The sequence below is a fragment of the Bicyclus anynana genome, chromosome 22 (genome assembly GCF_947172395.1).
Source record: "Bicyclus anynana chromosome 22, ilBicAnyn1.1, whole genome shotgun sequence".
Classification (NCBI taxonomy): Eukaryota; Metazoa; Arthropoda; class Insecta; order Lepidoptera; family Nymphalidae; genus Bicyclus; species Bicyclus anynana.
The window spans coordinates 3,071,570-3,094,921 of NC_069104.1; the positions used below are offsets into that span (position 1 = coordinate 3,071,570).

Genomic DNA, 23,352 nt, shown 5'->3' on the forward strand with positions numbered 1-23,352 from the left:
ACTCTTTAACGCCGCTACTACTGAAGAGATTTAGCTGAAATTTGGAATGGAAATAGATTTTACTCTGGATTATTCCCTAAAAATCCATGGTTTCCCGAGATTTGCGAAAACAGATGATTTTGATGATATGAATGTTTGTTACTCTTTCACGCCTCAAATGCTGAACCGAATTAGCTGAAATTTGGTATTAAAATATATTATAATTAACACATAGAGTACTTTTTATCCCGGAAAATCCATGGTTCCCGAGGGATTTGTGAAAAAATAATTCCACGCGGACAAAGTCGCAGGCGTCCGCTAGTACATTATGTACTAATATGTATTAAGTATAGTTAACGCCTTTCCTGAAAACGTCCTTTACAGAAGCCCTATTCTGTTACGATTTCTTCACAACTCGACACTGTGAGTTTTCGTTGGTCTGTGTCTCGCACGTTCGCTATATCTATATTGATGGTTTTAGAGGGAGAGATAGACGAATTTGACTCATACTGTCCAGTTATATAAACAAGTTATTTAGGGCGAACGTTAACGATCAAATACGATTGAGAAACTTGCTTGTTAAACTTGACATTTTCATTAAGCAATGTTTGACAGACGCTTCAAACTTCCCACAAACGATCAAATTGTGTGACAAACACGTTTAATTTGACTAAAAGTTTGGTCGTATACAGGTCCCTTACAAAATAGCACTGGTGATCGATCGAGATCGACTGGTGGCGTCGCAATTCCCATCGGTTCCAACGTCCAAGCTAAATTGAAGTCTCTAAGGAGACACCTATAGAGATGTTTTGACCTCACGTTTTTCTGGAGCTTAGGCTTCGAGTCTGGTATACGACCATTAAGGAATAGTAAAAAATCCTTCTAAAAATATTTTGTTATTAAACTTGGGAGCAAAGAAATCGAACTGAAAATCGAAATTTTTTACGATTTCTGTTTCGTCAATATTATTTTTGATATCGTGAGTCATATTTAATTGAAACAAACACCAGAGGATGGTGAGTGTTAGTGCATTCTAAAAGGATCCTTTAAACGTAGAATCACAAGTCCTGCTTGAGATGTTTCTTCTACAACAAAGTGATAATACCCGTCGCGTTATACTAGACCCACAAAATCCCTACCGACCAATGTTTGGACTCTGTGTTTTTGGTTCTTCTTTCTTATTTCATAATTCATTATTCTCACTTTATTATAATCTTAAGTTACTGATGCTAGTGCTGCTTACAAAATGATTGATGCATTATTATGATCGTATGCAATGTGCATCTATCCACATGCCTCAAATAGAATCGCGTTGCAAGTGAATTATTGCAAGCTCGGACAGAAATGCATAAATATTGACCCATACTGCACTAGTTGGGTTTAGTCGGATATTTTTAGAATCCTAGTCATTAATTTAAGCATAGGATACGATACGCAAAACATGGAATTGCAGATCTACAAGCAAATCCAAGGAGAGTTTATTCAGATCGTGTTGAAGGGTGTATTTATGGGAAATATATCACTTGATAATTTAAGCTCACATATCTGAAGGGCTTTAACGATTTATTATGTGAATTTAAATAATATTCATATTTCAATACACGTGGAATAACAAAACTACTGTGATAGCAAGTGCTGTTAAAAAGACTTTTTACTGTTCTTTTGGTATCTTAAACCTTTAAATGCAAAACTCATAATGACTGCGGTTGGCAGATAATTGTTTTCCAAAAATTTATTTGAGCAATATATTTCACATTTTTATTTATGTACGTACCTATCTTTCTGGTAGTAATTTTTTTTTATTTAAACATTTACGCCCATTTAAAATTAGTAAAGAAAAATTACATTAAATTTATTTTATCTATCTTTCTTGATTGCATTCTTAATGAATTACATCACTTTTATCATCTCAAATAACGGTTAAAGAAGTTTTGTTGTAAAGTATATAACTTTTATTACAGAGTAACTATTGCCTGTTTATCCTGTGTTCCAAATCAATCGAGTCACTTACAGATGAACCTGATATTTTAAAAGTGCTTCTATACTAAACCTTCTGGAATGAAAGGAATTGAAATTTGTTTCAATATAGAACATATTTAGAAATAAGTTAGCACTGCTTAGCTTTAACTTTTATGAGTGCAACAACCTAATGAGCACAGATATGTCGAGAACTAATAACAACTTTATATCTTTTTAGGTTAAAAATAAAAGCATTCCGAGCCAAAGACGCCGGGCTGTACACGTGTCATAACGAAGAGGATAAAGGCAAGGAAATGAGCGTCACAATCAAACATAAGCCAGATCTAAGCTCTGACAACATTGAAGGTATGTCTTACATTATATGAGTATTAATAGTTAATACTTTGTTACAAATGAACTTTGAATGAACTATCTATCCCTATTTGTTAATTTCTTCTTCTTCTTTCTCTTTTGTTCATAGTTTATTTGCTATAGATTTTTAAACTGGTTCTGGTTCATGTAGCGGAGCTTAAAGGTTTATGCAACCAGTCATATTGCGAGTCTATAAGGAATTTTTTTTACAATACAATTTTGTTTGAAGCTTTTCGTAAAGATAACATAAAAAAGCTCGTGGTGAAAAACATGGATACCATTAAACGTCTCAATTTCAAATTCTATCCTTATTTTGTGTTTATGAATTGTTATTAAGTAACAGCTTTGCAAAGTATGCCTATGAAGTTTGATTGAATATTTTCAATATTACATTAATAACCAGGTTTTTTGCGACACCGTTATTATGTTGTTGCCTTGCCCAAAAATACTTATTTACTCTTTGAGACTTGTTTTAATGTTAACCTTAAATATGCTAAATTATAGAAACTTTCCATCGTTTCACTAACGTGTCGAGATTGCATATTTCTAATTCTCAATGTTTCCTAAAACCACTACAGTATCCGCTATTTCATTGATGATCAACTTTAGAGCCAGTAAGTATGCGGCGCGCTGAATTTGTCCTTAGATACTCGCGTCTGGGGATAACATTCAATCGACGTCTTCATTGCCCACCAGATGCGTAAACAACGCAGCGTCCTGGATTCCTTAGCCCGAGAAATGCAAATTTGTATTGCAAACGTTTGCCAATGTATTATTTCCAATTAAATCGTTTGCGATTCGAGTGCTCTTAAACTCTCTTGCATTACAATGTTATAAAGTTTACAGAGAATATGTATGATGTCTCAAATCGAGTATCATGGCATGAAAATTTGATAATCAAATTATCTTCAAAATATAAAATTTTTTGGCCAGTGATTATATTTTGTTATTGGTATCCCCCAAAATAAAGTAACTATGCGTTTCTGATGTTCAGAGGTACCTTTAGTTTACACATACAAATGCGTTCGTTCTGTCATCTTACTTCTACATCCATAGCAAATGTTATTCAGAAGGAGAATTCTTCTTCAATGAGTGTCACTCCGACTAGCGAAGGTTGGCAGTCAGCTTCGTAAACTCTTTCTTATTTTTCGCGAGGCTAAATAATTCTGCGATCCCAAAAGAGAATATCTATAACTAATAAGATAAATGTAGAAGAATTTGAAACGCGAGCCATGTATGTAATAAGCTGATACGTGAATTCGTCCTTGAAGAAAGCCCCGTCACTTCATGGATCATTATTTTATAGAGATATTTAAAATTATTTTGTATTTGCAGAATATCAATCAGATGTCGACGTGCTTAAGCCGATGCCTGAAATACTTTCCCAACATTCCGCTCCACTAGTTGAGAACAACACAATCGAAGAGAACGCGACAGATCCTAGACTCAAGTACAAGGAGTACGACGTTGCCAAGGACGATGATATTGACGACAAAAATGAGAAAGAACATCTCAATTACGGCCATGTAGATGTTACTAAATCAAAATATGCCCCGAAGTTCAAACATCCCACAAAATTGTTTAAGATGGAAATGAAGCCTGCGGGAAGCTCTATACGTTTTAAATGTGCAGCTGAAGGTATGAAAAGTGTTATTTTATTTTTCTTCTATTTGGAACTGCGGAATCTTAGATATTCAAGTTAAGCTATTTTTACGTGGCACCTCAACTCATTCCTAGGTTGTTTTAATGTCGGAGATATCAGTATAATATTATTTATATAAACTTGTGTTATCGTATTTACGTGCACTTTGTAATTCTTGATCGAACACCCAACTGTACGCATACAAATGATGAGGCGTTGCATTTGGCGTCACGAACCAACTTCGGGCGTATCATCTTTCTTTCTTATAGAATGAATGCCAAGGTCGAGTTTGTAGAATTTATTTTGTAGATTATTTTTGAGAATTTCTTTTAGCTGAACATGGCAAATTTTTTCATTGATGTATGTATTGATAATGCTGACGACAATATTAATTTATAATCAATAATAAATAAATTTCACGATAGTTCTTATAAAATAGACTTTAATGTAGATGCATTTCGAAAAGCTTACATGAAAGTAAAACTCGACGTATACTCGTAAATAAAAGTTCTAAATTTAAACATTGGTTGGTAATACGTGGCACACGAAAATAACCTCAACTTTATTACAATGTAAACATTCGCAGGTAATCCTATGCCGAACATCACCTGGTACAAAAATAACGGTACACCGATATCGAGGAGTTTCTTCAAACCTTCATACGGCAAATGGTCTATGGCAATCGACGAACTAACGAAAGCCGATAACGGAAACTATACCTGCAAAGTGTGTAATGAATTGGGATGTGTTGAACATACTTACACACTACATATACAAGGTAAACTTTATACCGTTAATTTTTGACTCACATTCAACGCAAGGGCCTTCCATCATCATACATACTTGTATTCCCTTAACTTTAGGCGTAACATCCAAATGCTAGTCATCAAGTCTATTATGTCAATATATAAAAACATCAAGTTGTACAACACTACTGTCAAATTGCTAAATGATAGAGTATAAAATCTCAAAAAAAAACACTAAGTGCTGCTTAAGTAAACGTTCTTCAACTATTTATTTCTTTTGCTTTGTCATCTGCTTTTTTGCAGTGTAGTGATTTATTTGTGTTAATGGCCCTTAAAAATATTGTAAATGTACAGTTTGAATAAGTGGGTACTCAGCATACGAGTTATAAGATACTTGACATAAAAGTTTGAGTATTTGCAAAGATACAAATCTTCGTTCAGCATTTACAACTGCGAATGTAAAACTGATTTGTTTGATTTTATTTTGCAAGACAGTTCTCAAACAATATTTCAATAACAGGGAGCTAAAGAATCATTCAATCAATGAAAAAAAAATAATCATATCAATTAGATATTTGTAGATTTTTTGCAAAAACTATGGCAAATTGCAAAATTGCAAAATTTTTTGCAAAATCAAAACCACTTTTGTGGTTTTAGTACAGTTACTTATTTGTTACGTGGACTGAAAATTTCACAGCTGAATAATTCATTGTGAAATTTAGATTAGTTGATTATTGATTTTGTTTACATAGATCAATGATTATTAATGTCATATGTGACAGTTAAATGGAATTATTCTAAACTGTAGCATAATAATAATCAATAAGTAGGTAATTCACCATAATCTGAAATTATTTCATTTGCTCATTTTAATGAAGAAATTAAAAAAAAAACACTGAAATAAACTATGTTGCTTTAGAACGCTATCCATCTAAGCCATATATAAAGGAGGGTCATCCAGGGAATCTCACAGTGCTTGTCAATGAAACTGTCACGATGACCTGCCCACCTGTTTCTGATTTGGAACCTTTCCTATACTGGCTCAGGCCTACAAACTACACCGTTAAAGACACGGAAGTTGGACCGAGTGATGCAGCTGCTCCTATAGGAGACACTATTGAGGTGTTTATTTGTATTGAACTTAGGTGACGGTTGGTAACTTGGTTGCGGTGGTGGAAAAATGGCAATTCATGCAAAAATAAACTTTAACTGTTTCGGAAAGTAGGCTTTCTCTATTAGGTATTCCAATATTTTAATTTTTATCTATTCATTTTAAATATTGTATTGGTATTTCAATGTAATGTTATATTTCAAATTGAGTTGTTTCTATCACATAAGTGGTTTCTTCTAATTAGAACTTGATTACTTTACATGAATTGCTCACACAATTTCATATTAATTTTAATTTCACAATCAAAATCACAGTATTGAAAATTATCACACTTTAAAAATTTACTTGTTTCATAAAAAAACGCACAATAATTTTCGTTCATAAAGTATTGTACATATTGGTGGAGGGTGGAGGTTAAATAATTGGTGATGGTTAATGTTTATTTACACGAGTATTTTAGTAAAATGTATCAATAGGCTTGTACCTTGATACCGATGTTTTTATGTCTTTTAATATGTTTAACATCGGTATTATTACTACTACTTATTTAATTTAACTTTAAAATTAAAGGTATAGTTTGTCTTATTTTGTAAGTCTGCATTTGGTTTGTGGATTTAGTGGTAAGGTGTACAGACCAGCGTTTAGACAGTTGACAGACTACAAATTGGTGTGTAATGCTGGCTACAGACGTACAGTTTTATCTAATCAAAATTTCAATCAAAAGCATTAGCAAAATCTGTACAGTTTCAGATTTGCTTATTCACGGATGCGCATTTTTAACTAAAGTCTGTAGCTCGCAATAAGCTGACAAACTTTCTTCAATAAAACAAATGTTCAGTTTATACACACAAATGCGATTGGTCTGTAATTTTACCACCATATACAAAACATAATTGAATTCCCGGAATAGATTGACTATACTTTCAGCGTTTACGTTTTGTAGCTACATATAAATATCCAATAAGGAAGCTTTAATTAATCGGTATATGTGTTTCTTTATAGAGCGTCTATACGCCAAGCCCGTCCTAACCGTAGCAGCTGTGAACCAGACCAAAGTGGTCGGCTCCACTGCGGTGTTCACCTGCGAATTCCTCACAGACCTCCATCCATACATTTACTGGATGTACTTCAATAAAAACGAGTACATATATAATGAGACCACCACAGACCCCTCTTCGAAGGAGTCCGTTGTTTACGAAGATCTAACTAAATTTGTTACGGTGAGGGTTGTGTCACTAACAGTTGGTTTTGTTGTGTGTAACTGCATGTTTAGTTTTATATAATAATCTTCAGAATCAAGCGCTTTGATAGTTCTTTGACTTCTAAGAACGTATTGTCAAGCGATTGAGCGTTCCGATACGTTGTCGCGTAGAAGGCATCGGAGGAACGGATAGATTAAACTTGTGCCTCTTCCTAGTAAGCCCGATTCCATCTTATCTATCTGCATCATCACTTAACATCAGGTGTGATCGCAGTCAAGGGATAACTTGTCTATAACTATTGACTTTACGAGGATTTTACTGTAAATAAAATTTTAGAACAAACTACAATGCTCTTTACCCGGTCTGATCCAGTTAATTCTATAAAGAAAATAGCAATTATTGCATGCTGCATGTATTAACACTTGCCTTAAAAATAATATGTCAGTTTTCTGTAGAAAACAATATATTTTATGTATTGGTTAAGCGTGTAGAAAATAAGCGTTGCAAGATATTATTCGCCATGGGATGCACTTAATCATGTTTAAAATTTCCAGAGTGATAATCCAGCAGACAAACCAGAACAGTTGACCATCTATAATGTTACGAAAGAACACGAGGGTTGGTACGTGTGTGTAGCACTTAACTCTCTCGGCAACACTACGGCCAAAGGATATCTTACAGTGCTGGATTGTAAGTTAATTTCGCTTTCAGATATCGTTTATTGCCATCATTATAGTTGTTTGATCTTCATTCAAATGTTGATCATTTAAAGTAGGTAGTAACTAATATGTGCATTAAATTAGAAGTGGACATAAGTTAGTGTTAAGTATCACTTATCAGACTATCGCCTCCATTAAATACAGAAGTCCTTTATGAGATTGGATTTTCCTCCTTTTTTATAATACGCTCTCAGAGGGTTAAGGAATTGCCAACCCAATAGTTAACTACTATACCACTCTCAGTGATTTATTATTATCCTTGGAGGGAATAGGCTTATAGGCTTGTCACAGGAAAATAGAGTTACTTAATAAAATTTATGCATGTTTAGTTTTATAAATCTGAACTGCAGGTGGAAGTGCTATTACGACCAGTCAAACTTGACGTTTCAATAGTGCTTGTAAACCTTACTTGAAATAAACTAACTTCAATTTCAAATCTCACTCAGTGGGTATCACTATTCTTCTCAAATAAAATTACATTAAACCACAACGTTAATTTAATTATTTTATTTTTATAGCATTACCAGAAACAAAACCCCTCGACCATGGTAAACATAGCCTACTTATAAACATATTGACGGCTGTGTTAGGCGCCATGTTCTTCGTCGCTGCCATCATAGTAGTGATGATATTCAAGAGGCTGAAAGAAGAGAAGATCAAGAAGCAATTAGCTATAGAGACTGCGAGAGCAGTGATAGTTACGCATTGGACCAAGAAAGTGACTGTGGAGAAACCTCAGATGAATGGATCAGTAAATACTACTGGAGAAGGATTAGTAAGTGTAACTGAATAATTTAATTTTAATAATGATTTTTATTTTGTGAGATAAAAGATCATAAAAATATAATAGATGAGAGATTTGTAAACATCATCTTTGATAGCTTTGATAGCTTGGATAGTCTATAGAACATCACGACTAGTGAACCATTAAGACCTTATAAATGTCGACAAATTTGTAGCACAATTACCAATTTCAAGGACTTCTGGAGAAAAAGTGCTTCTCCTCTAAAAGCCTAAAAGTCACAGATAATGTAAAAACCCAAGTTAGGAATGGCTACGAAAACAGTTCAAAGTATCAATTAATATAACAAAAATAGCTGTAAATTCAAAGTAGCATAGAGTTAAACATGGACCCAAGAAGCTAGTCATCCAATTAAAGTTAAATGTATGATTACAGCTAATGCCAGTTGTCAAGATCGAGAAGCAAAAGCTCTCCCAAGTACAGAGTAACTGCGACTCAATGATGATGTCAGAATACGAACTGCCGGTGGACATAGATTGGGAGGTTCCTCGGGAATCTCTCAGTATAGGCAAGGTGCTCGGAGAGGGAGAATTCGGAAAGGTTGTGAAAGCGGAATGCGTCGGAATTGTTAAACCTGGATTACAGTCTGTTGTAGCTGTTAAGATGTTGAAAGGTATTGTTATTATTTTAATACTGTTAAAGTTAAATATAAGTGTAAGAAAAATAAATGAGCAGAAAGGATTGTACTTTGAAAAAAAAACAATAAAAGAGGAGCAGCTAAAAACGGAACAATAATTAATACATCTGTTTAGTCTGTTATTTATCTATTCATGGTTAACCCGCGATTTGTTTAAGGATTGTCTTGAGGTATTCTCATGCTGATAATAATTGCTTTCTATTTTTCTAATTGGCTTCATTCTATCAAATATAAGCAAATTAGAAAAAACGGAATTTTAGGCAGACACTATGAAATATTAATAAATAAGTTAATTTATATTTTAATTAATAAATAATTGAATTTATTGAATGTTTCTGTTGGGGCTTGGATCACTAATATAAGAGAAAAATAAAATCTAATGAGAGATTTTTTATCATTCCAGAGGGTCACACAGACGCGGAAATGATGGCGCTGGTGTCAGAAATGGAGATGATGAAGATGATTGGCAAGCATGTCAACATCATTAATTTGTTGGGATGCTGTACTCAAGATGGACCACTTTATGTCATCGTCGAATACGCACCAAATGGCAACTTACGAGAATTTCTAAGAAACCATAGGCCAGGAAATAGGTAAAATTATATTCGTCCAAAAATTCTAAATTTACTCGTAAGTTTTTGATAGTATTACAGCTATATATATTGTAATTTCCGTCCAAGATGACATCCGAAAATTATAACATATAATCTTTTTAAAATATTTTAGCTCAATTGCTGGGTACAACTTATTTTTTTTTTGTCAAGAAAGGTTATGTTTTTCGCGCGTATCTTGTAAACATGTACATGATACATTCTTTTATTGTATTAATACTTTTAAGTCTAATAATTTGAATTTGAAATTTAAATTTAGCTATCTAGTACAACTAAATCACGATTAATCTTAGCTGAAGCAGAATCACTGGATTTTTTGATTAGTTCCAAAATTAATAAATTTTTTTTCTAGGTACGAATCAGATGCAGAAGATAAAGTAAAGAAAACGCTAACACAAAAGGATTTAGTGTCATTTTCATACCAAGTAGCGCGAGGAATGGAGTATTTAGCATCTAGAAGAGTGAGTAATGCTTTTTTAAATCATTGTAATATTTATTACACTATGTCTGACTGTTTCATCTCACTTTTTTGTTTGTTTAAAACACTCTGATTTTCACAGAAGGTATGTCATTTGAAATAGATTTCATTTTATTTTTTGTAACCATTACTTTACGATTAAATTATTATCTAACCTTGTGTTACTTTGTCCTTTAAGGTTTCTATTGAATAAATCGTTTTCTTTGATCGACATCTCTATTACACATTGAGTCTTGTGTTTCTTCATCCTTTTTGGGTTTCTGTTGAATAAAAATAACGATTTTTACTTTGATTTTTGTTTTAGTGTATACATCGTGATCTCGCCGCTCGCAACGTCCTCGTGTCGGACGACTGTGTCCTCAAGATAGCGGACTTCGGTCTAGCGAAGGACGTCCACAGCAACGACTACTACCGGAAGAAGACTGAGGGCCGCCTGCCCGTGCGGTGGATGGCTCCCGAGTCGCTGTACCACAAAGTGTTCACCACGCAGACTGATGTGTAAGTTCTTTCTACTTTTTTTTATAATCTCTATCTTTAATACAAAAAAAAAACAATTTTATTACAAAACATTATTAAAAATTTATAAAACTAATCAACCCCCCTGCTGTGGGACATTTGAGTGTCCAAGCAACCGGCGGTCAGTGCTCCAGAGTGAGGAACCTCCTCACAATACGCGCCGTCTCAAGAATCACTGCCTTCTGTATTCGCTCCTTGATCCAGCAGTTAAGCGAAAGCTTCTTAAGGTGTTGGTCGAAGCTTTTGCTATAAGACCGTTGACTGACATAACTACCGGAACAATTATTGTTGATCCAACATATCTTCATACTTTTTCCTTTTCAGTTTTAACTAGATTATCTTCATGTAAAACAGTAATATCAACAATTATTGCACGACGCACTGACCGATCGACTAGCACTATATCAGGTCTATTAGCAACAATATACCTGTCAGTGATAATCGTTCGGTCCCAGTAGAGGTCCCACTTCTATTTTCAAGAACTGACACTGGGTCGTACTTATTATTACGTTTCTACTTAATATTACACTATATCATTATGCCTGTCACTCCAGATCAAAACCGTCAAGTTTGCATGACGCTTATACGAGATACTGCCCGAGTGGCGTAGGAAGTAGCCAGGAAAGTAAGCAGGGAAATTGAGTGTCAAAAATCGGGATTCTGGATCAAAATCGATAGGGATTCTAGATAATTAAGCAGAGCGTGTTAAACAATAGAATCAATTGATGGGGATTCTAGATCAATGTCTCTTCGCTCAATAATCAAGAATTCCCATAAATTTTCAGATATTTTACATACGAGTAAGTAGGTTATAGGTAGGTATCAGTACAGTAGGTGGGTAGATAGTAGAAGTTGCGGTCCCAATGTGGACTGATGACATCAAACGAATCGCGGGGTTCGCTGGATGCAGGCTGCTGAGGATCGTGATGTTTGGAAGTCCCTACAAAAGGTCTATGTCCTGCAGTGGACGCCCATCGGCTGATATGATGATGATGATGATGATGATTACAGTAGGTACCTACCGCTATAACTTTTAAGTAGATAGGTTCTTCGTTAGGTACCCGTATCGCTGTTTTAGCCGCCAAACAACATTCCTGAGTTTCTGCTCTTAACATTTATGCAGGAGTTATATAATTATTATTATCTTTAGTACTTATTTGCTCCATTTTTGATTCAAAATAGAGAATCATCCGCTCATCATCATCATCATCATCATATCAGCCGATGGACGTCCACTGCAGGACATAGGCCTTTTGTAGGGACTTCCAAACATCACGATACTGAGCCGCCTGCATCCAGCGAATCCCTGCGACTCGCTTGATGTCGTCAGTCCACCTGGTGGGGGGTCGGCCAACACTGCGCTTACTAGTGCGGGGTCGCCATTCCAGCACTTTGGGACCCCAACGTCCATCGGCTCTTCGCACTATGTGCCCCGCCCATTGCCACTTCAGCTTCGCAACTCGTTGAGCTATGTCGGTGACTTTGGTTCTTCTGCGGATCTCCTCATTTCTGATTCGATCACGCAGAGATACTCCTAACATAGCTCGTTCCATCGCCCGCTGTGTGATCATCCGCTCAGTTACTTTGAACTTTCAGAGAGGTCTGAAATTTACGGCCTCCGTGGCGCAGTGGTAAGTGCGGTGGATTTACAAGACGGAGGTCCTGGGTTCGATCCCCGGCTGGGCCGATTGAGGTTTTCTTAATTGGTCCAGGTCTGGCTGGTGGGAGGCTTCGGCTGTGGCTAGTTACCACCCTACCGACAAAGACGTACCGCCAAGCGATATAGCGTTCCGGTACGATGTCGTGTAGAAACCGAAAGGAGTGTGGACAAGCTGCAAAATCAGCACAGTTTCGGAAAAGTGTATTTTGCCAATCAATAAATATTTACAATAAGCTGACATTTAATATAAAAAATAATTAAAACTTGGAAAGGTTTTAGAAACAATTAAAGAATTTTTTAATAAACAAAGCATACTACTCCATCAAAGAGTACCTTGATGAATAAACCAATTCCAATTGATTTCAAGACTATATTAATACTATACAAATACACCATATTAATGACTAATTGTTTTTGCAATTTATTATTTTACTTATCTTTGACATAAACTGACATTATATTGACGTAAAGGCATCATTAGAATTATTGTTGTGTTTAAGGGCTAACTTGTAAAGAAAAAAATAAAAAAAAAGAGGTCCATAGTTAACGACTAAGTCTCGGATTCGTAGGTCATGGCAACACACACTGTTCGAAGACCTGTCGTCAGGCACTGAGGAATTTGGACGAGGTGATGAATATACTTACAGATGTTTGTTTAATTCCAGCTGGTCGTTCGGTGTGCTGCTGTGGGAGATCATGACGCTGGGGGGTACGCCGTACCCCACGGTGCCGGGCCAGTACATGTACCAGCACCTCAGCGCGGGACACAGGATGGAGAAACCGCCTTGCTGCAGTCTAGAAATGTAAGCTTAGATCATCATCATCATCATCATCATCATCATATCAGCCGATGGACGTCCACTGCAGGACATAGGCCTTTTGTAGGGACTTCCAAACATCACGATACTGAGCCACCTGCATCCAGCGAATCCCTGCGACTCGCTTGATGTCGTCAGTCCACCTGGTGGGGGGTCGGCCAACACTGCGCTTACTAGTGCGGGGTCGCCATTCCAGCACTTTGGGACCCCAACGTCCATCGGCTCTTCGCACTATGTGCCCCGCCCATTGCCACTTAAGCCTAGATATACGACACCATTAGTAAGATATCGTCGCGAATACAATAGATACAAATAAAATAAATAAAAGCCTTCATGGGCACCATTTAGAACTCACTGCCCATACTACAGCCTTTATTGATGAGTACTGTTTACCAACAAATAAATTAGAAATGAAGGTAGGAAACGCATGTCATTTCATAACTTCTTTATTTTAAACTATGTCTGGTTTATTTATAAAATGTTATATAAAATATATTAACCATATCTAATTATTATAGATTATTAATCAAATTTATTTTCATTAATTTAAGAACAAGTTAATTATAATTATTAGAAGGTGTGAAATGACTAGTGATTTATACCCTCACTTTTAATTTGTTTGTTGGTAAACAGAACTCATCAAGAAAGGCTGTAGTATAGTACCTATTAGATATGAATCACTTTCATTTGTTATTATTATTTTTTTTTATTTTTAACAATGTTATACATTTAACGGGGTTATGACTAAATTCCACTTCTGATAACGGAGTAGCCTCAGTCTCAAATAACTCATTCGCCGACATATTCAAAATATAATACAAAACACAATTTGTAAAAAAGATAACCCTCCCGCTGCGGGACATTTGAGTGCCCAAGCAACAGGTGCAAATTCAGGGCTCCAGAATAAGGAACCTCCTCACAATACGCGTCTCTCTTATTATTTAAGCCAACTACCTTTTAATTTAATAAAATTAAAACTACCCTTTATTCTCTTACAGATACATGCTAATGCGCGAGTGCTGGTCCTTCTCCCCCGGCGACCGGCCGTCTTTCACCGAGCTGGTGGAGGACCTGGACAAGATCCTCACCGTCACCGCCAACCAGGAGTACCTGGACCTTGGCCTCCCGCAGCTCGACACCCCCCCGTCCAGTTACGACGGGTCAGGGGACGAGAGTGACAGTGAATTCCCGTTTATAAAATAAAAACTTTTCTTATGACTGTTGTATAATATGCTATAGAGAATAAACTTTGATTATCTTCTCTTAGAAATCTTGGAAGTGATAAGTGCCTTAATTGAATTAATAAAAATTCGATCTTAAAATACATGGATAGTTCAACTATTTAAAAGAAGTAGGTACCTACCTAAATGACTTTTATGTAAGACTAGCGGACACCCGCGACTTCGTCCGCGTGGACGGACGAATTTAGTTTTTCAAAAATTCCTCGGGAATCATGGATTTTTCCGGGGTAAAAAGTAGCCTATGTGTTTAATCCAGACTATAACATATCTTTATACCAAATTTCAGCTAATTCGGTTCAGTAGTCCAGGCGTGAAAGAGTAACAAACATTCATAACATCAAAATCATCAGTATCAATCTCGGGAAACCATAGATTTTTTCGGGATAAAAAGTAGCCTATGTGTTAATCCACTGTAAAATCTATTTTCATTCCAAATTTCAGCCAAATCGCTTTAGTAGTAGCGACGTTAAAGAGTAACAATCAGCCAAACATACATCCAAACATCAATACAAACTTTCGCGTTTATAATATTAATAGGATTTTCCCTTGGTCTACTGCAACTAATAGTTTTTTATCCATAAACACTCTCATGATAACATACAAGTAACAATCCAGTAATTTGATACTTTACATATGTTACATGCCTACAAAATCACCACAAAAAGTGTTATAAAACAAAACTTATAATTAAATTCGATGATATTTAAATGTAAGTACAGTGTAAAACTGGAAATTTAATATCAAATATCAAGGAGCTGGGACACTTCAAATGTCTTTGAGCATTTTGCCTGAAATAAATATTGAAATTAGTAATGGTACCGTTGACTAACGTACGTCTGTTTAAACGGCTGGATGAAATGTGGTGAATTTTTAATTAATTCTAATTAAACTCTTTTCCTCCTTGTTACACAAAGAGTTTCTTGAGCGACAGTTTCTTTCTTCCTTCCTTGCGTTGTATTCCTCATTACTGAGGGTCGTGACTCCTCTTCTTCTTTCTTCGCGACGATGACGATTGACGATGTCGCGCCATGTGGCTCGGCTTTTCGTGACTTGCAGAGCCTCGTGTACCTTGGTGTCGAAAGTGGCGCGGATTTGGTCTGACCACAGGGCTACGTGCTCAAATTTCTTTCAAACCTAACTAATAGTAACTCACTAATGCGAAAAAGAAACTCTCTAACTTATATCTAACTTCTAAAGTAGGTAAGCTTCTGTCTTTATAATAAACGCAATAAAATCGAAACTCTTCTCGGACCAAGGCGCGTTTGGAACCCTCGTAACTTTAATGTTAAGTTTTCAACCAATTATTATCAACATTATCTAATAATATAGAAGTGAAGCCTCTTTACAATTATTTTTTTTTTATTCTAAAGAAAATTTCTTGTCTATAATTATTACACGAAAAGTTAATGTTGGCAGCCCTTAATTACAGGTCATTCTGTAGTAGCTATTCGTGAGGTAGGTATGCAGCGAGTAGTAGGTATTTAGCGTTCAAAGCGCATAATTACCCAGTCTCTGCAAGACGTTGTACGATATCAGCAATCAGCATGCCGTCTGGAGTCGGGTCATAATTTTGCCATAATCTTCTAAAACATTCTTCAAATATATAACTAAGGGATTCATTAGCTAACTAATTTTACCCGACTGCAAGAAGGGTTATGTTTTTCGCGCGTATCTTGTATGTATGTATGTAATATTTATTATTACCTCATATCTTCCAAACCACTGATTTACGTAATTAGGATATCGTTAGATTTGTCTCAATAACCCAAGTGTTCTTAGATAGGAAAGTAAAAAAAAATAACAAGACGACTGTGAGACTCGAGGTGAAAAATTTTTTTTTTTCTGATATTGCAGTATGGGTATCAAATTCAAGAGCTTTTTGTGAGGATTCTAAAATGGTATATCATGGCCATGTTTTAAAAAAACTACAATTAGAAAAACGTTATTTATTAGTTGTCTATACAAAATACGCGAGGCGGATGACTATAGGTGCGAGCAGGTTGGTGAAGTGAAGTTATAAAATAGACCTATTAAATAATGTAGAAGAAAATCATTCTATCCAATATCTAAGGTCCCGACTGTTTTCTAATTGCTTTCTACACTTCTCGACTGAGCTTGTTTTTTTTCTTTTCAGTTTTTTTTTACTTTATGCAGTCGGGTTTTTTTATTTGTTTAATTAATTAATTTATTAATTACATATTAGGTTATATTATTTTTGGTGAGTAGGTACCTACCTTCATCTCGATGACGATCAACTTTTTATTTGCAATGGTACATTATCTCTTTCCGACGCTCAGAAATTTTCATTTCCTGGTAACTCAGTTAGCTACCAGAATCAAGAATTTTCGTATTTTAAAAGTTATTCGTCTCATCGAGACGAAGCTAGCCACGAAAAATTAACTTGTTAGTAATCAGATGTAAAAAATGTTCTACGGATCCCTGACTATTACTTTGTAAAAAATAGTTCTTAAAATTCTTGTACAAAATGTACCTAGTTATCAATTATAATTAGAATGTAGATGCAAATATAGCGTAAAAATATTACTTAGTAATTTATAACATACTAGCGGACGCCCGCGACTTCGTCCGCGTAAAGTTCGTTGTCAACTTTACTACTACCTCTACCCTACCCTACCCCTACCCTACCACTACCCCAATCCTACCCCTACCCTACCCAACCCGTACCTCTACCCTACCCCTACCTTACCTACACCCTACCCCCACCCTACCCCTACCCTCCCCGTACCCTATCCCTTTCCTACCCCTATCCCACCCGTACCCTTATCTCACGCCTCCTACCCTACCACTTCCTTATCCTACCCTTACCTCTACCCTACCCCTACCCTACCTCTACCCCGGCCCTACTGCTTCCCTACCCGTACACTACCCTACTCTACAAATTCTCTATCTTACTCCTACCCTTAGCAAAATCGGTGCAGCCCTTCGAGAGTGGTGGTATGACCAAGGGAAATAGAGACTTCTATGCTAATAATATAAAGAGGTGAAGTTTGTGTGGTTGTAGGAGGTAATCTCTGGATCTACTGGACCGATTTGGAAAATTGTTTTACCAATAGAAAGCTACGTTATTTGCGAGTGTCATAGGCTATGTTTGATCCCCATATTCACACGGGAACTACATAAATGAAAGCGCGGGGCGTCATATAGCGGAATTTCTGCGTCTTTTAGAAATTTTGTATTATCTCCGAAACTATTTAAGTAATTAACATTCTGTAAAGGGCAAATCTTATCTCCATAATATCCTTGTGGTTATTAAATAATTTATTTTAATAAGGATTAAAGTTTAGTTGTATAAATAATAACGTAAACCTAAGTATATAAAATTAATAATTTTTAAAACACAAAAGGTACTATATCTGCTAATATATAGAAGATAGATATATGGTGTCGCGGACTTTTTTGTAGAACTTTTAAAGACATAAAGTCTCCATACATTAATTTCAATTTTACACAATAGTTAAGGCAGCGCATGCGAATAAGTCTGTTTAAGAGGATTTTCAGTCCGACCTGTATGACAAAAACTGTGATAACTCGGCTAATATATATGATACCAATATAAAATATAACCTATAGCACTCCCCGATAATGTAGCATTCTACTGGTAAAAGAATTTTTAAAATCGGACCAGTAGTTCCGAAGATTACCCCATTTAAAAAATGTGACAAACTTACAAACTTTACCTCTTTATAATATTAGTATAGACTACGTATATATATCTTTTACAAAATTAAGTTAACACAAAACACTATAATTACACTTACTAAGTTTTAATTAATTTATATACACAACAATCGAAATAATACCATAAAACGAAATAATAACTAATTACACGAAATACGTATGACGAAAGTCGAAAGTCGAAACGAAACGAATAAAATAAAATTACAAATTATTTATTTGAATTTAAAGTTTAAACCTGATTACCTGAACCTAAACAAAGAAAGTACGACGTATCTAAACTATAAATTAAAACTTAAAGTATGTCTCTAATCTCTATTTCTAAATCTAAAAGCAAATACGTAAATAGACAGACTACAGAGTCAGACAAACAGTACCTAGCTAACTTTAACTACCTACGTGGTACGTGCCTACTGCCTAGAAGTAGAACATAATCATTAATAATTAACATCGACTTGCCAAAATCTAAGTAAATTTTCACCACCATCACCAATGTATGAACAATCAATTTCGAGAATCATGTAGTCGGCATAAATCTCCCTAGCGCCGTACAAAAATATGGTGTTTTTGCTCAACGCCATCTATTGGTAAATGGATAAAACGCCTACATAGAGTTTAGTAACCAAAAATGCTGATCCCTATAAAATACGTAGAAACCTATAGAGGAAGGTTCAACTTAATTTGGCGGTTGGCGCTTAAACATAAGCGGCATTCCGCCTTTTAGAAATTTTGTATTATCTCCGAAACTATTTAACTAATTAACATACTGTAAAGGGCAAATCTTATCTCCATAACATCCTTGTGATTATTAAATAATTTATTTTGATAAGGATTTAAGTTAAGTAGCATAAATAATGACGCAAACCTAAGTATATAAAATTAATAATTTTTAAAACACAAAAGGTACTATATCTGCTAATTTATAGAAGATAGGTATATGGTGTCGCGGACTTTTTTGTAGAACTTTTAAAGATACATAAAGCCTCCATACATTAATTTCAATTTTACACAATGGTTAAGGCAGCGCATGCGATTAAGTCTGCCTAAGAGGATTTTCGGTCCGACCTGTATGACAAAAACTGTGATAACTCGGCTAATATATATGATACCAATATAAAATATAGCCTATAGCACTCCCCGATAATGTAGCATTCTACTGGTGAAAGAATTTTTAAAATCGGACCAGTAGTTCCGAAGATTACCCCATTTAAAAAATGTGACAAACTTACAAACTTACAAACTTTACCTCTTTATAATATTAGTATAGATGTACGAGTATTAAGAATTACTCAAGAGAACTTACTTTTTTACCTTCTCTCAGAACTCTTGGAAGTGAAATAAGTGCCTTAATTTTCGATTGAACTGAAAATAATTCGACGTTTGATAATTTAACTGTAACGAAAAACTTACAAACTATCTATGTGAACGAGCTGATGGATTACAATTTATTATGTTCAGTTACCTAAGAACACATATTAGGTAATTAATGAATTATGTGCTGTAGTAAGCGCATTATCAAGTGAGAGATTAAGAGAGTTAGGGCCAACAATCTTTTTCCTATGTCTCTGTAATAAAATTAAGTCCTAAAAACTCAGTTGATAAAGTGCTGTATTTACTTGAAAAAAGAAGAAATGCCTTCTCTTACAAATCTTGAAAATGAAAAGAGCTTGAGAGTTGATGATTCAGCTGTCTTGAATACATCGCGTTAAAATAATAGATGGGGCTACATGTAAATTGAATTACGACAAAAAATAATAGTTTTTAGTAAATCATCATCATAAGATCATTATAATCCAATTTTAAAGGCCAGGCCTTCTTATACGAGTGGATATGGAGCTTAGACCCACCACGCTGGTCCAATGGCGGGCTAATTAGTCATTTTATGTCTACAAAATTAAAATAAGTTAGATGTGACATGTCAATATTTTCCCACCTTAGTAATTTATTAGAACAGACTCAACAAGTAGTCTTGCAAACGTATTGTTTGCTATGTATTATGTAGATATGTATTTAGTTAAACAAATGAGTTGAATAGTATTATAATGTCTTTATGTATTTATTTTGACTGAATGTCGTGAATGTGCATGTTTTATTTATAAGTTTTTTTTATTACCTGAGAGAATTTTGACAATCTGTAGGAAAATATTTAATTTATAATTGATAAGTTCAACTATCAACAAGTTTACACTTTTATTAATTAATTATAATTATTATTTATATGTAAGAAACATTTATTTTTTAAGTAATGAAGTTTATTTGAAGACTGCATGCAAAATGTTTTTTTTTGCAATATTAAAAGGTAGATATTTTTTGTATGTTTGCTATTTTTTGTTAATTATTATTATTTTGTTTATTTTAGTTTTTTTTTTATAAAAATATTTGGCGTTCAAATATGGAGTACCTTAGTATGTAAGTATTTTTTGTAAGTACTTTAGTATGTATGTATTTTTGTTTATCTAGTTATTTATTATTTTTGCATACCAAAAATGCATCACAAAGTAGTAGCTAAGTACAATGCATAATTATAAAATTTTATTTGCGATATTGCAAAAGTTTTTGTAAATAAAGTGAGTAATTCGTAGAGCCAAAGTTTAGCAATCGATTTATTATAAAAGTATTATTGCTGTAATACTATTATTAACTGGTAGGTTAAATACTATATTTATTTATAAGTGTTTCAACAAGAATTTGCATCCATAGTACTAATCCGTTCAACTCGAAAATAACTAGTTTGTAATGGCTCCTCTACACCATCCAGCACCATGGATGATCAATGGAGCATTATTGCTATAAAAAACTATGCTATTACCATAGGAATCTGGACCATGGTGGCTTTGGAAGATAGGGATTTTTTAAAGATCCAGGACTTTCAACCGTCCGTTCAATAAAGTTTTATAGTTTCTTCAGGACTGACTTGTGGTGTAGAGGAGCCATTAATCTGCACGAAAATAGGTAGTCCTTTTAACTTTAATAATAAGTATTGCAAGCACAAATTAATATCAATCAATTGATTTTTTATTCCCATTTTCTGTTAAATGTGACGTTGAATATGCATTACTTTTTAAAAAATGTCTAGTCTTTTTTATATATTTATCTGCCGCACCTGCTTATTACCACACAATTTTTTTTTGAAAATCCATAATAAACACTGTACTTAACTAGTATTTAGTTAAACAATAATTTAAATTTAACTGTACTCTAAAAATATCTTAGTTAAAAATTGTAAATATTTGAAATGTAAAAATAGTTTACTGAGCATAATTATTACATAATACCTACCATTTACAACTGCAAAGATTAGTTTAAGTATTAAATTACTATTTTTAAAGCTGCTACACGGTTTCTTGGCAATTTAAGTTCTTGAAATTCTCGGAGAATTGATTTTTTTCAGGCAAAGGTAATTACACCGTAACTTAGTCCAACAAAAAATAACTCCTAACTCAATAGGTACGTACCTATCTACTGAGGAGCAACAATCCTCCGAGTTTGCAAAGACATCAGAAACCATAAAAATTAAATGTTAATTTTTTTTCCGTATTGGACGTTACGCTAGCCACACACGGTCAAGTCTGCAGCGTTTTAAGATTTGGGTAGTGAATAGATAAATATCGAAATATCGTTATGGGTACGTAGGTATAGCTTCGGTTTTTTTTTACTACCCACATCCCTAAGGCCTAATTCGGACTATTTTAGTATTTTAGTCGTATACAAATAATTTTTGGATTTACCGCCCAAACATCGTTCGTAATCAACTAAAATACTAAAGTTACGTAGTCCGAACTAGGCCTAAGTGTGTGCGACAGACTTGATGATATGCTTGACAGTGTGTGGCCGGCGTTAGAGTATTCTGTGCCAAAACCAAATAGCGCTCCTGCGATGTGAAGTCTTACAACTACTGTCTTTACCTTAAAATATTATTCAGGAACAATTATTCGAAAATGAAAAGTACAATTTTTGTTTGAATATCATAAAAAAAACGTATGTTTTATGCAAAATATAATTTGCAAGTTCCACTGACGGAGCAGTATTTGTTATATCTTGTTTGTATATTTGAGTTTATTTTAATGAAGCATGATGTATTAATGTTGTATTGAGACTCGTTCGTGGTGAATAAAATTATTGTGCAGATATTTTTTTTCTTTTATTTCACCTGTCCATCGTTCGTAGGTTCGCAAAAAGTGTTAGAGGTTAGACAATTTTCCTGTTTTATTAGTCCAGTAATATAGGTTATATTTGGGGAAAAAATCCTACTCACTAAACTGAATTTTTGTATAGGTAATAACTCCGTAATAAAGATTACGGTGTAATTCTAAAGATATGAAAAATGAAAAAGACTACAGGCGATTTAACAATTATGAAGAAGCTTGTGCGCACTATAAAATAGACACCCTGGAGCAAAGAAGAAATCAGAGTGACATTCTTCTGTTGCAAGCTATCTTGACTGGCCGTATTGACTGTCCTAGCTTACTGTCAGCTCTCTCGTTAAATGCTTCGTCGTTTAGGCCCCGGCACACTCGCTTACTAATTGCACCTAAATCTAACTCTAACTATGGCCAAAACGCAATTTTGGTACGACTATCTCGAAAATATAATAAGATTTACTCCCATTTAGATCTTTTTTATTTATCTAAATCACAGTTAAAAAAAGAAATTATCACTTTACACCGAAGACAATAACACCTCAATGAACAAACGCTATCAGAAAAACACATACCAAACTCAATAAACTTAACTGATTTATGCACCAATTCTCACACCTACACACACGCTCATGCTCTTATACACACGCACACACACGCACACATCGACTTACACACACACTCTTACGCTCATACACTTACATTCAACTTGCGAATTTTTAAATAAATTTTGTACTATTTTTCTAATATGTGATTAATTTAATAATATTTTTCTATTCACAATCATTTCTTTTAAAAATTATTTTTCATTTTCACTTGTTATACCTACTTAATATTGCAACCAACTTTCTTTGTAACTGTATGTGGCCTTATTATTGTTTATTTTATATTTTTTGTACATATTTTGTTAAAACGCTGTTAGTTACAAATAAATAAATAAATAAAAATCAACATCGATATCGTGCCGGTTAAATAAGTTACAAACGTCAAAAGGTCACGAAAATCAGTTTTTTTGCAAATATTT

General features: G+C 34.5%; 1 protein-coding gene across 2 annotated transcripts in view; it reads left to right on the forward strand.

Annotated features, from left to right (window-relative positions):
• The window catches only part of LOC112044537 (fibroblast growth factor receptor homolog 1), a 103,567-nt gene extending 81,248 nt beyond the window's left edge, over positions 1–22,319 (forward strand). The window contains exons 4-15 of one of the 2 annotated variants that reach the window (XM_024080418.2): positions 2,177–2,304; positions 3,646–3,948; positions 4,539–4,730; positions 6,812–7,029; positions 7,566–7,701; positions 8,249–8,505; positions 8,908–9,145; positions 9,573–9,762; positions 10,133–10,241; positions 10,563–10,756; positions 13,100–13,237; positions 14,251–22,319. In XM_024080418.2, coding sequence (XP_023936186.2) covers positions 2,177–2,304; positions 3,646–3,948; positions 4,539–4,730; positions 6,812–7,029; positions 7,566–7,701; positions 8,249–8,505; positions 8,908–9,145; positions 9,573–9,762; positions 10,133–10,241; positions 10,563–10,756; positions 13,100–13,237; positions 14,251–14,455 — 2,308 coding nt within the window. In that variant the 3' untranslated portion in view covers positions 14,456–22,319. Of the gene's footprint in view, positions 1–2,176; positions 2,305–3,645; positions 3,949–4,538; positions 4,731–5,617; positions 5,821–6,811; positions 7,030–7,565; positions 7,702–8,248; positions 8,506–8,907; positions 9,146–9,572; positions 9,763–10,132; positions 10,242–10,562; positions 10,757–13,099; positions 13,238–14,250 lie in introns of both variants that reach the window. The other variant, XM_024080419.2, reaches the window with a different exon arrangement.
• Positions 22,320–23,352: the final 1,033 nt, after the last annotated feature.